Raw genomic sequence first — 15,776 nt, 5'->3', positions numbered from 1 at the left:
AGGAGTTCATGATCTGAGCCACAGTCAGCTCCCGGTCTTGTTTTTGCTGACTGTATAGAGGTTCTCCATCTTTGGCTGCAAAGAATATAATCAATCTGATTTCGGTATTGACCATCTGGTGATGTCCATGTGTAGAGTCTTGTCTTGTGTTATTGGAAGAGGGTGTTTGCTATGACCAGTGCATTCTCTTAGCAAAACTCTATTAGCCTTTGCCCTGCTTCATTCCATACTCCAAGGCCAAATTTGCCTGTTACTCCAGGTGTTTCTTGACTTCCTACTTTTGCATTCCAGTCCCCTATAATAAAAAGGACATCTTTTGCAGGTGTTAGTTCTAAAAGGTCTTGTAGGTCTTCATAGAACCATTCAACTTCAGCTTCTTCAGCGTTACTGGTTGGGGCATAGGCTTGGATTACTGTGATATTGAATGGTTTGCCCTGGAAACGAACAGAGATCATTCTGTCGTTTTTGAGATTGCATCCAAGTACTGCATTTCGGACTCTTTCGTTGACCATGATGGCTATTCCATTTCTTCTAACGGATTCCTGCCCATAGTAGTAGATATAATGGTCATCTGAGTTAAATTCACCCATTCCAGATGGGTGAATACCAGAATACATTACAGTTCATTATACAAAAATACTCGTATACAGTCTCTCGGAAAAATTCCAACACAAAAGGACACTCTGCCCTTCACTGCCCCCGCCCCCATCACCCACCATCCCATCCCCAAGGCTCGCTTAAGGGTGGGTGAATAAAAGGAGACAGAGCGGAGATGCACTGACAGATACCACGACTCAGGGAGAGATGACCGCAAGCTCGAAACCCAGTAGAGGGCGCCCGTCTGCCGGGCCTCCCGGGACCTCGCCCCTCCCGGCAGGCTGCGACCTGCGTCCCGCGCGGCGTTTTTAAAATGGAAACAAACCCGGCCACGCCCCCTGCCCCGAGGCCGCCGGGAAATATGGCGCCGCCGCTTGGGGCGTCCTAGCCGGCCACGCAAAGGTTTCCTCAGGTGGAGTCCGCAGGCTTCCCCTAGCCCTTTCTCCCTCGGCTCCCTCCCTGCGCACCTGATCTCCAGCTAACTCGATGGACACCTCAACGCAGGATCCGGCCGCCCTCGACCTCGCCGGACTTCTCCACCTGCCCGCCTGCCCCGCCCTCCGGAAGTGACGACACTCGCCCGGCCCTGCTGGTGTCCCGTCGGGCCTCGCGGCGGCGCGGGAAGATGGCGGCGGCGGGAGCCGTGGAACGGAGCTTCGTGGAGCTCGTCGGCGCTGAGCGCGAAAGGCCCAGGCACTTTCGGGAGTTCACCGTCTGCGGCATTGGTACGGCAGCATCCCAGCAGAGCGCGATCCGAACCTTCCCCTCGGGCCTCCCCTGTGGATTTCTCCATCCCAACCCCCGCCCCCCCGTTACCCTTCTGAGCCCACATGCCTGTTAGCACAGGAATCAGAGCTACCTTAGTGTCCTGCTGCCTCCTCTTCCCTCCCCTTTCATTCTGTATGGACTGTCAGTCCGTCCTCCTCTGCTTTCTCAGCGACCTCGGTCCGTGTCATGCCCAGAGAACCACGTGTGCAGGCTGACCACTCACCTTTTACAGGAACTGCAAATGCAGCGGCGGGAGCCGTGAAATGCAGTGAGAGCGCGGGAGGCTTCTACTATGTGGAAAGTGGCAAGTTGTTCTCCGTCACCAGAAACAGATTCATTCATTGGTGAGTGCTGTGTTTGGCAAGGCCTCTGGAAGGTCGGGTCGTTCGGCGGCTGAATTTTCCTGTCTGGCCCTGAGATGTCATTCATTTTCCGAGTGGTTGTAGACAGGAAAAGAAAAAAAGACTGCTTTCTATTTCTGTCTTAATCAGTGGAGAATTAAGGACACCCAGAATTCTGGAAGAGTTACCCTATCAGGCAACACTAAAAGCAGAAGAAATGTAGCATAGGGGCTAAAGCCCCAAAGACCAGTTTTTAAACATGAGCCCATTATGTATTTGTAGTGCTTTACATTCATCCTATGTGTTTGAGCCTTTACTTGTCAGGCACTGCTAGGTGTCCTGGGGACAAAATGACTAACAAAAACAACCACCATTTTCATCATGCAAGGTGTGGCAGTGTAAGAGACGTGGACCTACCTTTCATGGGGCAGTTTTGAGAAGGAAAAAGGCATTAAGCTAATGTTCATGCATAGGTATATCAATACAGATTTTTCATTCTTGCCTCAGAGGAGAAGAATAGGGTTTTGAGAGGCTAATGGGAAGACCAAGTATTATTGGTGGGGCTGGAGAGGCCTAAAGTAAGTCACATTTAACCTGAGATTGGAAGGGTGAAAGGTTAGCCAAGCAAGGTGTTGTGGGAGAGAGCATTTGAGCAAGTGGGATCACTGTCTCCAAAATCCATGAGGTGAAAAGAATTAGACAGGTTTGAGGAACTGACTAAAGATCTATGCGGCTTAACTGCAAATGGCAAAATGGAAAAGGACGTGAGCGATGCTGAGACTAGTAGCTAGGCTGGACTCATCACGAAGGACCTCAGGCTGTGCTTGGTCTCTGCTGTGGTGCACAGGCTTCTCATTACGGCAGCTTCTCGCTGCAGAGCACAGGCTCTCGAGCGTGGCCTTAGCTACTGCATAGCATATGGAGTCTTCCTAGGCCGGGGATCGAGCTGATGTCCCGAGAGTTGGCAAGCAGATTCTTAACCACTAGACTACCAGGGAAGCCCCAAGATATGTGAATTTTATCCTGAGTATGTTGAGCAGTCACTGAAAGTCTATAAGCATGATCAAAATCACATTTTAAAATAATCATTCTGCTTTGTGTAAAATAGATTTGGGATGGATGGGTAAAATACAAAAGAACAGTTTGCTTTTATGATGGACCAAGTAAGACATTGAAAGGTTGTTAAATCACACAAAGACGCTGGGATTCTTGGCCCCCGGAGGAGAAGAATTCAATCCAGGGCCAGAGACGAGGTTTGATCGCTCAGAGCTTTTGTGTAATAAAGTTTTATTATAGTATAAAGGAGATAGAGAATGCTTCTGACATAGGCATCAGAAGGGTTCAGAAAGAGTACCCCCCTGCTAGTCTTCAGCTGAATGTTATATAACCCACTCCAGCACTCTTGCCTGGAAAATCCCATGGACGGAGGAGCCTGGTGGGCTGCAGTCCATGGAGTCGCTAGGAGTCGGACACGACTGAACGACTTCACTTTCACTTTTCACTTTCATGCATTGGAGAAGGAAATGGCAACCCACTCCAGTGTTCTTGCCTGGAGAATCCCAGGGACGGGGGAGCCTGGTGAGCTGCCGTCTATGGGGTCACACAGAGTTGGGCACGACTGAAGCGACTTAGCAGCAGCAGCAGCATTCTGTTAATGAAAGAAAGGAATGTCTTGAAACTCAGAATGGCACCAGGCCCCTCACCCATAAGATGCATTTTGGGATAATCTTGGCACCAAATGGTTCATCCTGGGCCATAAAATGATTAACTTGAATCTTGAAGAAGGGAAGATCACCATACAAATAGTTTCATTTACATAGATTAGAGGAACAGTATCTGAGTATAACATACTGGTTTGTCAAGGAGGTTCTGAGCCAAGAGGTGGAACCAACTTGAAGATAGAGTTTGGGGTAGATGCATAGTATGTTAACATAGCTTAAGATAAACATTTCCATAAGAAAAAGGCATTGGTTGTCTCTAGGTTTGAGAATAGTTAAGTTCTTGTGAAACCAGGTGTCATTATGGCAACACAGTATTTTAAGGGAAACCTCCTTTTAAATGTGTATAGAGAAGGAAAAAATATCGATAGTTTGTTTCCTCCTGCTTCCTCCTGCCGCTTAAGAGAGATAAAAATGTCTGACACTTGCAGGCTATTTCCTCCGTTTGGAGACCGCTGGCCTTCATGCCTGTTACCCTCTCAACATGTTGGTGACTCAGCTGTGGGAGTAGCTAGAAAAACAGAGATAGATGGATTCGAGATACACTTAGAGGGTAGCTTCATTAGGACTAGGTGATAGACTGGCAATGGGATAAAGGATGGTAAGGGAAAAGGAGGGAGCAAGGACAAGTTCCCGTCTTTTGGTGTGACTGACCAGATATCCTGCAGAAGGATTGCCGTCTTCTGAGATGTAGAAGATGGGTTTTGGACGGGTGTTAAGTAGTTCTTTTAGCCGTGCTATTAAAGTGTCTGTGTAGTTGCATTTTGACAGTGTCAAGTAGGCACTGAAATTTATAGGTTCAGAAGAAAGACCTATGTTAGAGGTGCAAATCTCATTGATTCCAGAAATATTTTTGAGTGCCTAATATGTTCCGACACCAGTGCTAAAGAATCTACCTGCCAGTACAGGGGACACAAGAGATGTGAGTTCGATCCCTAGGTCAGGAAAATCCCCTAGAGGAGGGCATGGCAACCCACTGCAGTATTCTTGCCTGGAGAATCCCATGGACAGAGGATCCTGGCAAGCTCTGTAGGGCTTTGGGTTGCAAAGAGTCAGACTGAAGTGACTTTGCAGACACACAATGTGTTCCGGTGAATGTTTAGGGACTGGGAACATAGCAGGGAATAAAGCAGACAGTCCTTGCTCTCAGCGGAAGCTGATCAATAACAGTAACCCCAAAAAACAGTAGTTCATCAGGTGATATGTGGAATGGAGAACAGGGAAGGGAGAAGGGGAATTATTATGTTTAATATTTCACATAGGGTAGTTGGGCAAGACCCAGTGATAAGTTAACATTTGAGCAGAGGAAATAAGGGTACCCAGGGGGTGAGATTTCAGGTAGAGTCTTTGAAGAAAAAGGGCAAAAATCCCGAGACAGGAGCTTGTGTGTTGTTTTCAAAGAATGGCAAAGGGCCAGAAGTCTGCCTCTTGAGAGAATGAAGGATGGAGGAATAAGGTAGCCAAGGGGCAGATTAGGGCTTTGTCAGTTATTTCAAGGCTGTGACTTTTACTTTGAGTGAGAGGAGGGTTTTAAGTGAAGAAGTATTATAAATAACAGTGTTTTTAAAAGGTGCTTGTCTGCTGTGTTGAGAACAGAGTGTAGTAGGAAGGGATGGGAGCAGGGAGGCCAATTAGAGGTTGGTGCCACAATCCACACAAACGATGGTGGCAGCTTACAATGAGTTTGGTATTGTTAGAGGCTGTGAGAAATCTTCTAATAGTGGATATGCTTTAAAACGATTTTGTTAGAATTTAGTGTTGGATCAGATGTAGGGTATATAGAAAGGAAAAATTCAAGGGTGAACCCCATGTTTTTGGCATGAGCAACTGGAAGTTACAGAGACGCCATCCATGAGTTGGGAAAGAAGTGGAGGTGAAGCAGATGTTTTTCCTGGTTTGCTGGGTCCAGGAATTCTGTTTCGGACAGGTGTAGTTTGAGATCCCTGATATACAAGTGCAAGTTTGAGGCAGTAGTCAGGAGGTGAGTGGAGAGTGTGGGCTGAAGAAGATACAGATTTAGAAATCATCGTCAGTCAAAGCTGTTAAACCAAAGGTGATCGCCCATAGCAGTGGTCCGCAAGCTTCTTGGCACCAAGGACCAGTTTCCCAGAAGACAATTTTCCCACAGATCTGGGGTGGGGGGACTGGTTTCAGGACGATTCAGGCACATTACATCTGCGGTGCCCTTGGTTATTGTGACATCAGCTCCACCTCAGATCATGAAGCGTTAGATCCTGGAGGTGGAAGCCCGCTGACAGGAGATTCAGGTAGTGCAGTAGATGAGATCTGGTTAGGACATGGCCAGCATGGTGCTGTCTGTGGTTCTGAAGCTACTGCATAGCAGAGGTATACGTGAGCAGGAGTCTCTCCTGCTTCCTAGCAGGAGGAAGCTTTAGAAGGGAAACACCCACTTATAAGATCACTGTAGTTTGATGACTATAGTGATTATATGTAGAGGCCATGTTACACTATAAGTTGTGAGTGTGTGGTGTGAATTTTAATCCTAGTGGAGTTTAATTGAATTGACTATTGTTCTAAAGGTTTCCCAGGTGGTGCTAGTGGTAAAGAACCCGTCTGCCAGTGGGGGAGATAAGATAGACCTGTGTTCAGTCCCTGGGTCGGGAAGATTCCCCCTGGAGCAGGGCATGGCAACCCACTCCAGTATTCTTGCCTGGAGAATCCCGTGGACAGAGGAGCCTGGAGGACTGCAGTCCATAGGGTTGCAAAGAGTCAGAACTAACTAAAGCGACTTAACACTTTGTTCTAAACATACTATCAAGTTTGGAAATGTCTCCATTTAACAGAGAATCATATAATAATAGTTGAATTGTATATAATGCTGTGTTTTGTAGACTATACAATGTGGTTTGGAATGTCAGAATTGATTTGAGTTTGCTTATCCAAAATTTTTGAATTAGAGTTCACCTGAAAACTATTGTCATACATTTCCATGCAACAATCAGAAAGAAAAGTGTAAACTCTCTTTTTTGTTGTTTTTTACCAATGTCTCTTTTTAATAGGAAAACCTCTGGAGATACATTGGAGCTGGTGGAAGAGTCATTGGACATAAATCTGTTGAATAATGCAGTTCGCCTCAAATTCCAAAACTGCGTCCTTCTACCCGGAGGAGTTCACGTCTCTGAGGCTCAGAATCATGTGATGATCTTGATATTGACCAATCAGACCGTGCATAGATTGCTTTTACCACACCCTTCCCGGATGTATAGGAGTGTAAGTTGGTTAAGTATAATGTCCTTTGTTTCTCAGGTTACTTGGTCGCAAATTTAGTATTAGAGCAGTGTCCTTTGGAACTGAAGAAAGGATGGATTCCTGGCTAGCCCTAACCAAGCACACTTCCGTGCTGGCATTGTTGTTTAGTCGCTAAGTCATGATCGGCTCATTTGCGACCCTATGGAATATAGCCCGCCAGGCTCCTCTGTCCGTGGAGTTGCCCAGGCTCCTCTGTCCGTGGAACTGCCCAGGCTCCTCTGTCCGTGGAATTGCCCAGGCTCTTCTGTCCATGGAATTACTGGAGCGGGTTGCCATTTCCACCTCCAGGGGATCTTCACGCAGGGATCGACCCCACATCTCCTGAATTGCAGGCAGATTCTTTACTGAGGAGCTGCTGGGGAAGCCTCATACTTTCCTAGTTACTATTTAAAATGATCAAATACATTCTAAGTTGCAAAAATAGTTTTATTGAAAAGAACAGCTTCTTTTTTCAACTCAACAATTTTTTACTTTAAAAACATTGATAGCAATTGGGAGGAACTGAGCAAAATTCGTTTATTTTGTTTTTAACAGATTTTTCTTTTTCATTTCTCCACAGGAGTTGGCAATCGAAAGTCAGATGCAGTCAATATTCACTGACATTGGAAAAGTTGATTTTAGGGATCCTTGCAACTATCAGTTGATCCCGTCAGTGCCTGGCCTCTCCCCTGGTTCTGCCGCCTCAGCAGCCTGGCTGAGCAATGATGGGGAGGCTCTGTTTGCTCTGCCATCTGCCTCTGGGGGGATCTTTGTTCTTAAACTACCTCCTTATGATGTACCTGGTAAGAACGGGAATGCAACATGGATTTAATTTCAAACAGATACTGGCATTAAGACAGATGTTAGAAGTCCAAGGCCATTATCCAGTGCAGGAACTGCTTCCAAACCATCCTAAATTCATTATTACTTTCCTAATGAGTCCCTAACACTTCACAGTTTTTCCCAAGAGGGTGGGATTTTATACAGTGAATGAGGAACTGCAGCTTACTGGAATATAGGAAAACAGGTGGCTATAAGGTGGCCTATTCTAAGGCCTTTAGTAGAGATGAGTTGCCTGATGTCTATTTTCAGTTTGAGGTGCTGTAACTAAAATAAGTTTAACTGAAACAAGGAAGCTCAGTGCTGCTACCATGCTCCAAGTTACCACCTTCTCTTACCTGAACTATCGCGTTTGCTTCCTAATTATCTTTCCAGATCTGTCCTTAGCCCTCTGCAGAAACTTCTCAGGCAGACGGAGAAGTCATGCCTCCGTTGAGTCATGCCATTCCACTGCTCAAAGCCCTCAGGGCGGGGCTGTTCTTCATCTCACTCCAATAAACGCCATAAGCGTCCTTAGGGCGACGCCCTGCTGCCTCTCTAACTGCATCTTCTCATTCTTTCTCCCCTCCTCCAAACCTGCCACATGTCTTCTGGCAGTTCCTTGAACATACCAGGCACATCTGCCTAAGGGCTTTGGTGGTGTTCAATCGCTCAGTTGTGTCCGACTCTTTGCAACCCAGTGGACTGCAGCACACCAGGCTTCCCGGTCCTTCACCATCTTCCGGTGCTTGCTCACACTCATTTCCATTGAGTCAGTGATGCCATCCAACTGTCTCGTCCTCTGTTGTCCCCTTCTGCCTTCAATCTTTCCCAGCGTCAGGGTGTTTTCCAGTGAGTCAGCTCTTCATATCTGGTGGCCAAAGGATTGGAGCTTCAGTTTGAGCATCAGTCCTTCTGATGAATATTTAGGATTGATTTCCTTTAGGATTGACTGGTTTGATCTCCTTTGATCATCCAAGGGGCTCTCAAGAGTCTTCTCCAGCACAGGTAAAAAGCTTCAGTTCTTCAGTGCTCTGTCTTCTTTACGTTCCATTCGCAAATCCACGGATGACTACTGGAAGAACTGTAGCTCTGACTGTACAGACCTTTGTCAGCACAGTAATGTCTCTGCTTTTTAACATGCTGTCTAGGTTGGTCACAGCTTTCCTTCCAAGGAGCAGGCGTCTTTTAACTTCATGGCTGCAGTCACTGTTCTCAGTGATTGTGGAGCCCCCCAAAATAAAGTCTGTCACGGTTTCCATTGTTTCCCCATCTGTTTGCCATGAAGTGATGGCACCGGATGCCATGATCTTCGTTTTTTGAATGTTGAATTTTAAGCCAGCTTTTTCACTCTCTTCTTTCACCTTCATCAAGAGGCTCTTCTTCGCTTTCTGCCATAAGGGTGGTGGCATCTGCATATCTGAGGTTGTTGATATTTCTCCCTGCAGTCTGGATTCCAGGGCTTTGGTGGGAATAGTCTGTCCCCAGCTACCACTGTGGCTCATTCTCTCAGTTCCTTTAGGTCCTTTCTCAGTGGGTGATCTGACCACTTTTTAAAATGGTAGCGCACGCCACCCCTCCCCGCACTCACTGTACCCTTTCCGTGTTTTCTTTTTCTCCACTTAATGCATTCTGTTTACTTGGTTAACTGTCTGCTTCCCCCTTCCTCTGAGTGGACTGTTAAGTTCCAGGAGGGCAAGACTGTTTTCACTTGTATTTTCTGCTGTATCTCTCGCATCTAGAACTGCGCCTAGCACAGGAAAGGTACTGATGGTTGCTTTTGGAAAGAATGAAGTGCTGCTTCTGAGCAGCCACATGGGTCACCATTTGTAAATGGCAAAAATTTCCCCTCGGAATATAAAACTGCTGTTGCTCTTGATCCAGTAATGATTCAGAATATTTTAGTTAGGAGATATCTATGGAAAAGGTACAGCCTAAGGCTTCCTTGGTATAGAAAGCTCACCCGTTATAAATTCCTTGTTCACGGTTGCATACTCTTATCTTTGGGTTTCGCCAAGTATGGTCACAGGGTGCCTTGGGTATCACTGGCCTATTTTCCGTCTTGCAGGGGTGGTGTCAATCGTGGAGCTGAAACAAAGTTCAGTGATGCAGCGCCTGCTCATAGGCTGGATGCCCACAGCTATCAGGTGAGTGGTCTCTAGCCGGTGAATCAGAGGGCCCAAGAGTGTGAGCCTTTGCCCTGGTCAGCGGTGATGAGTGCTTCCAGTCTGACTCTAAGACAAATAAACGTCATGCTGGAAAGGAGAAGGGTCTACACAACACTGCACTCCAGTAACTGGACACAAGTCAGATAGAAAGTGTGCTGTGTTCCAGCCTGGAAACTCTTGCTCCTTCCATTAAGAGTGTACATTTTATTTTGTCTCTTAAATTGCAAACTCTGATGATCGGGTAATTGGCGCCAATAAAACGCTAATGCTCAGCCTTCCGTTTTCAGAGGGGACCAGGGGCCTTCAGATCGTCCCCTGAGCCTTGCTGTGCATTGTGTCGAGCACAATGCCTTCATCTTTGCTCTGTGTCAAGATCATAAACTACGAATGTGGTCTTACAAGGTAAATGCTACACTGATAGTTGCTGTAAGTTACAGTAGGGTTGCGGATTGTAGAGAAGTTGAAATAAGTCTCGTTTCCTCACGTAAAGATGAGCAGATCTCTTACTTAGGAAATGATGGGCTGTTTCCAGATTCAGCAGTTTCAGTTAACTTTATTTTTCCTACGTTTCTCCCCGGAATTTTCGTATTTTTATTTTGGGAAATTAAGTCCTACAGAAAGGCTGAAGTCGTACAAAGTATACGCTTCACTTCAGGACAAATGCGGTTTTAAAACGCAAGTTGAGAGACTTCCGCTGGGGGTCCAGTGTCTAGGATCCTGTGCTTCCTATGCAGGGGGTGCATGTCGGATCCCTGGTTGGAGAACTGAGATCCCACATGCCACACAGTGTGGCCAAAACCTTTTTTTTTTTTTTTTTTTAATAAAAACTTAAAAAAATAAAATGCAAGTTGGTAAAATACTATTCAACCTTTGAATACAAAATAGCTAATGATTTTATCTATCAGACCAAAGAAATGTTTTCATCTCAGCCCTTTAAAAAAAAACAAACCTTAGGGCCTTTCAGCAGATAAATCACATACGGTGCTAGATATGATGGATACGCATTCTTTAAAAAGGGAAGGAGGTTTTTTTCCATCTTGAATGTTTTTTAATACCACTTACTAAATCTTTTCTTGACAGGACCAAATGTGCCTGATGGTGGCTGACATGCTGGAGTTCGTCCCCGTAAATAAAGATCTCCGGCTCACTGCTGGGACTGGACACAAACTGCGACTTGCTTATTCCCCTTCCATGGGGCTCTACCTGGGAGTATACCTGCACGCACCAAAGCGAGGACAGGTATGAGGCAGCTGAGACATGTATCGCGTTATTCTGTGTGTACTGGCGTGGAGCAGCAGCAGCAGGCTCATCGAGCCTCTTTTCAGCTTCTCACATCAGTCTCTAGATGTATCTTGCATTGTTTCCACACAAAAAAATGTTTCCACTTTTTGTGCTACTGTGTGAATTGAAAGATCTGAAAGGAAAATTCAGGATGAAAGGGAGTAGAGAGTTTAAAGGAATGTGGGAGGAAAGTGAAGTGAAAGTCGCTCAGTCGTGTCCGACTGCAACCCCATGGACTATACAGTCCTTGGAATTCTCTAGGCCAGAATACTAGAGTGGGCAACTTTTCCCTTCTCCAGGGATCGAACCCAGGTCTCCCACGTTGCAGGTGGATTCTTTACCAGCTGAGCCACAAGGGAAGTCCGTGGAAGGAAAGGTTAACCAAAACTAAACAAGAAAGAGCTAGTTTGAAAGTCTGAGTGAAAAAAATGGAGTTGTGAACGGGATGTAGGTGTTATTAAGTAGTGCAGGGGAAGTTAATTTTATGAAATGATTTTGCTCATCATTCAAACATTAGCTGTTGTATGTCGATGAGGTATTTAGGATACAATACAGTGGTATAAGGGTTGCCCGAGGAGGCCTTACAAAGAGCTGAGAAAAGAAGAGAAGCCAAAGGCAAAGGAGAAAAGGAAAGATATAACCATTTGAATGCAGAGTTCCAAAGAATAGCAAGGAGAGATAAGAAAGCCTTCTTCAGTGATCAGTTGAAAGAAATAGAGGAAAACAATAGAATGGGAAAGATTAGAGATCTCTTCAAGAAGATTAGAGTTGGGCACAATAAAGGACAGAAATGGTATGGACCTAACAGAAGCAGAAGATATTAAGAAGAGGTGGCAAGAATACACAGAAGAATTGTACAAAAAAGATCTTCACAACCCAGATAATCATGATGGTGTGATCACTCATCTAGAGCCAGACATCCTAGAATGTGAAGTCAAGTGGGCCTTAGCATCACTACGAACAAAGCTAGTGAAGATGATGGAATTCCAGTTGAGCTATTTCATATCCTGAAAGATGATGCTGTGAAAGTGCTGCACTCAATATGCCAGCAAATTTGGAAAACTCAGCAGTGACCACAGGACTGGAAAAGGTCGGTTTTCATTCTATCCCTAAGAAAGGCAATGCCAAAGAATGTTCAAACTACCGCACAATTGCACTCATCTCACATGCTAGTAAAGTAATGCTTAAAATTCTCCAAGCCAGGTTTCAGCAGTACATGAACCATGAAATTCCAGATGTTCAAGCTGGATTTAGAAAGGCAGAGGAACCAGAGATCAAATTGCCAGCATCCACTGATTCATGGAAAAAGCAAGAGAGTTCCAGAAAAACATTTACTTCTGCTTTATTGACTATACTAAAGCCTTTGACTGTGTAGATCACAACAGACTGTGGAAAATTCTTAAAAAGATGGGAGTACCAGGCCACCTTACCTGCCTCCTGAGAGATCTGTATGCAGGTCAGAAAGCAACAGTTAGAACTGGACATGGAACAACGGTTCTTTATTCATTTGGAACCGGTCCAAATGAACCAAATCGGGAAAGGAGTACGTCAAGGCTGTATATTGTCACCCTGCTTATTTAACTTATATGCAGAGTACATCACGAGAAGCACTGGGCTGGATGAAGCCCAAGCTGGAATCAGGATTGCTGGGAGCAATATCAGTCACCTCAGATATGCAGATGACACCACCCTTATGGCAGAAAGCAACAAGAACTAAGCCCTGTGGCACAGCCAAATAAATAAATAGATTGTTGGATATTGTGTTTGGCACGGTGCCGGGCCCTTTATGTACATTAACAGCAGATGTGTGGACTGTGTGCTTCCTCTGGACTCACACACCACACATACCATCCATTTAATCCTAGTGACATTCCAGCAAGGTTGGGTTTGTCCTCCTCCTCCACTGGAGCTCTGATTCCCCATGCTGGGTGCTGAGCTGTCTGGGTCCCCTCCTCAGTCCTGTTGGGCTCTGGTGTCCCAGTGCATCAGCAAACTCCGGGAGACAGTGAAGGACAGAGGAGCCCAGCGTGCTGCAGTCCGTGTGTCAGGCACGACTGAGCGACTAGACGAGAGCGGCCCCGCTCCAGGGTGCCCTTTCACGTGGATGCCCTCCCCCGACCTCGGATGCTGACACTGCGCTGGTCCACCCCCGTGCAGTGGACACCCTCCTCGCCTCCTTGGGCTCTAGTCTCCAGTGCGGGCTGTCTCTCCGTGTGGACCCTCCTCGCCCTGCATGAGTTTCCACCCTGCCCCAGGCCTTCCACATAGGTGGACGCCCCCTCGCCCTGCTCACGCTCATCGCCCGAAGCCAGGCTGCTGCCCAATACGGAGACTCTTATTCTTACCTCCTTGGGTTCTTTTTTTTGTTTTGTTTCATTTTTTACCTTTTTGGCCAAACTGCCTCACTTGCGGAATCTTAGTTCCCTGACCAGGGATCAGACTCACGCCCCCTGCGTTGGAAACAGTCTCAACCCTGGACCACAAGAGAAGTCATTTGTCCTTGGGTTCTTGATTCATGCCCCCCGCTCCCTGGGCTCAGTAATTTGTTCGGATGGCCCACAGAACTCAGGGAAGCCCTCACGGTTACTGGTTTATTATACAGTAAATGCTGAAGACGTAGGTGGGGTGAGGTCCAGAAGGGTCTTGAGGCACACCACCGTCCCGGCACACGGATGTGTTCCCCAGCCTGGGCGCTCCCCACACCCCAGAGGGATAGGGCTTCTTACGGAGGCCTCATCACATAGGCATGATAGATTATTGAGCCAGTGGCCTTTCTTCCCTTTCTAGAAAATAGGGGTCTGGGCTGAAAGTTGCAAGATTCTATTCAGGCTTCCTCTTTCTGGTGACCAGTTGCCATCCTGAAGCTATCCAGGAGTCAGCTCTTGGAGCAAAAGGTGTTCCTGTCACTCAGGAAGTGCACAGGGATTTAGGAGTCTGTGCTGGAAACCAGGGTCAAAGACCAGCTACTATAACAAAAGATGTTCCCAGCGCCTCTGTCACCACTCAGAAGATGGCAGGGGTTTTAGGAGCTCGGTGTCAGGAGCCAGAGACCGACATGTATGTTTATTGCTACTTCACAGACTCTTGATAGAGATTTGGTAACTCTAGATCATACTGAAAAGCATTGCCATCTTAACAGTATTAAGGTTTCTGCTTCATGAACACGGGATGCTTTTCCATTTAATGTTTTATAGTTTTCATGATACAGGTTTTGTGGGGTTTTTTTAATCAACTTATTCCTATGTATTTTATTCCTTTTGATACTATTGTAAGTGAAGTTATTTTAATTTCACTTCTGGTTCCTCATTGCAGGTTTATAGAAATATAATTCACTTTTTTATATTGATTTTATATATACTGAACTCTTTGTAGTTCTGGTAGTGTTATAGTGGAATCCTTGGGACTTCCTATTTATAGGACAGCAACACCTGCAAATAAAGATAGTTTTATTACTTCCTTTCCAGTTTGTGTGCCTTTTCTTTTTTTGTCTTAATTTCCTTGAACAGATCCTCCAGTATAGTGTTGAATAGAAGTGACAAGAGTTGACACCCTCCATTTCCAGTTTAAGAGAGAAAGCTTTGGGTGTTTCACCACTGAGTATGATGTTAGCTGTGTATTTTTGTGTTGAGGAAGTTCCTGTCTATTCCTAGCTTGTTGAGTTTTTATCTTGAAAGAGTGTTCAGGTTGGTGCCACTGTGACATTAGGGCATCAGTAGTTTGACCCACTGTTGCTTTTTTGCATTATCTGTGCAAATATTAACACAATGAAAAGGGCAAATAATGTAGAATTACTGTGAAGAGTTTTGACCTCATTGACCCCCTGAAATTAGTCTCGGGGACCTCTAGGTGTCTGCAGACCACATTTTGAGAACCTGTGCTCTAAAGATTACACTGAGATTGGATGTGTTATTCTAGAATTAGGGTCAAATTGAGCAGAGCTATTACCTGCTTTGGTTTAAGCATTAAGGTTTATTAATGAAGCCTAAAATCATATACACTTCATTTTTAGCAGCCATGTAATGCTGGTGTGCCTATTCAGAGTATAATGAGGTTGAGGTCGTTGTTTTTTTTTTTTTTTCCTAAACAAAAACTGCTCTTCAGAATGTTTTTTTCTCCCTAACCTGCACATTTGAAGTTTGGTTTTGTTTTTTCCAGATTTGTTTATTGGTTGTGGTGGGTCTTTGTTGCTGCACAACAGCTTTCTTTTAGTTGGGGTGAGTTGGGGCCACTCTTGGTTGCGATGTATGGGCTTCTTGTTGGGATGGCGTCTCTTGTTGTGGAGCAGTCTCCATTCCTCTGAGGCCTCTAGGATCTTCCTGGACCAGGGATCGAGCCGGTGTCCCTTGCATTGCAAAGCAGATTCTTAACCACTGGACCACCACGGAAGCCCTGTTTGGCCTTTTTAATCTCTGTAGTTTACATCCATTCCTGTTAGTTTCATTTGTTTCTTCTTGGTTTTCTTTTGGTTCTTTGGACACTAATTCTGTTAAGTGCCTTAATTTAATCATTCTCAGCATCATGTCCTCAGTGTTATATTATGCCATATGTATTTCCATCTGGGCTTCCTTGGGCTCAATGCTTAAGAATCTGCCTGCAATGCAGGAGACATGGGTTTGATCCTTGGGTTTGGAAGATGCCCTGGAGAAAAAAATGGCAACCCGCTCCAGTATTCTTGCCTGGGAAATCCCATGGACAGAGGAGCCTGGTGGACTATAGTCCATGGGGTTGAAAACCAGTTGCACAGGACTTAGCCACTACACAGTAATAGTAATGGTTTCCGTCTAGGACACTAATAAAAATCTCAAACAGAAGTGCCACAGACCTGTGATGTGGTC

General features: G+C 45.6%; 1 protein-coding gene across 1 annotated transcript in view; it reads left to right on the top strand.

Annotated features, from left to right (window-relative positions):
• The first annotated feature begins 942 nt into the window (after window positions 1-942).
• Window positions 943-15,776, top strand: part of NUP160 (nucleoporin 160) — a 43,786-nt gene continuing 28,952 nt past the window's right edge. The window contains exons 1-7 of the mRNA XM_069555698.1: window positions 943-1,322; window positions 1,598-1,709; window positions 6,445-6,655; window positions 7,254-7,476; window positions 9,561-9,639; window positions 9,948-10,062; window positions 10,741-10,899. Coding sequence (XP_069411799.1) covers window positions 1,223-1,322; window positions 1,598-1,709; window positions 6,445-6,655; window positions 7,254-7,476; window positions 9,561-9,639; window positions 9,948-10,062; window positions 10,741-10,899 — 999 coding nt within the window. The 5' untranslated portion in view covers window positions 943-1,222. The remainder of the gene's footprint in view (window positions 1,323-1,597; window positions 1,710-6,444; window positions 6,656-7,253; window positions 7,477-9,560; window positions 9,640-9,947; window positions 10,063-10,740; window positions 10,900-15,776) is intronic.

Source organism: Ovis canadensis, chromosome 15, assembly GCF_042477335.2.
Source record: "Ovis canadensis isolate MfBH-ARS-UI-01 breed Bighorn chromosome 15, ARS-UI_OviCan_v2, whole genome shotgun sequence".
Classification (NCBI taxonomy): domain Eukaryota; kingdom Metazoa; phylum Chordata; class Mammalia; order Artiodactyla; family Bovidae; genus Ovis; species Ovis canadensis.
Note: the sequence above shows the minus strand (reverse complement) of the source record. Positions and strands in the feature narration are given on the sequence as shown.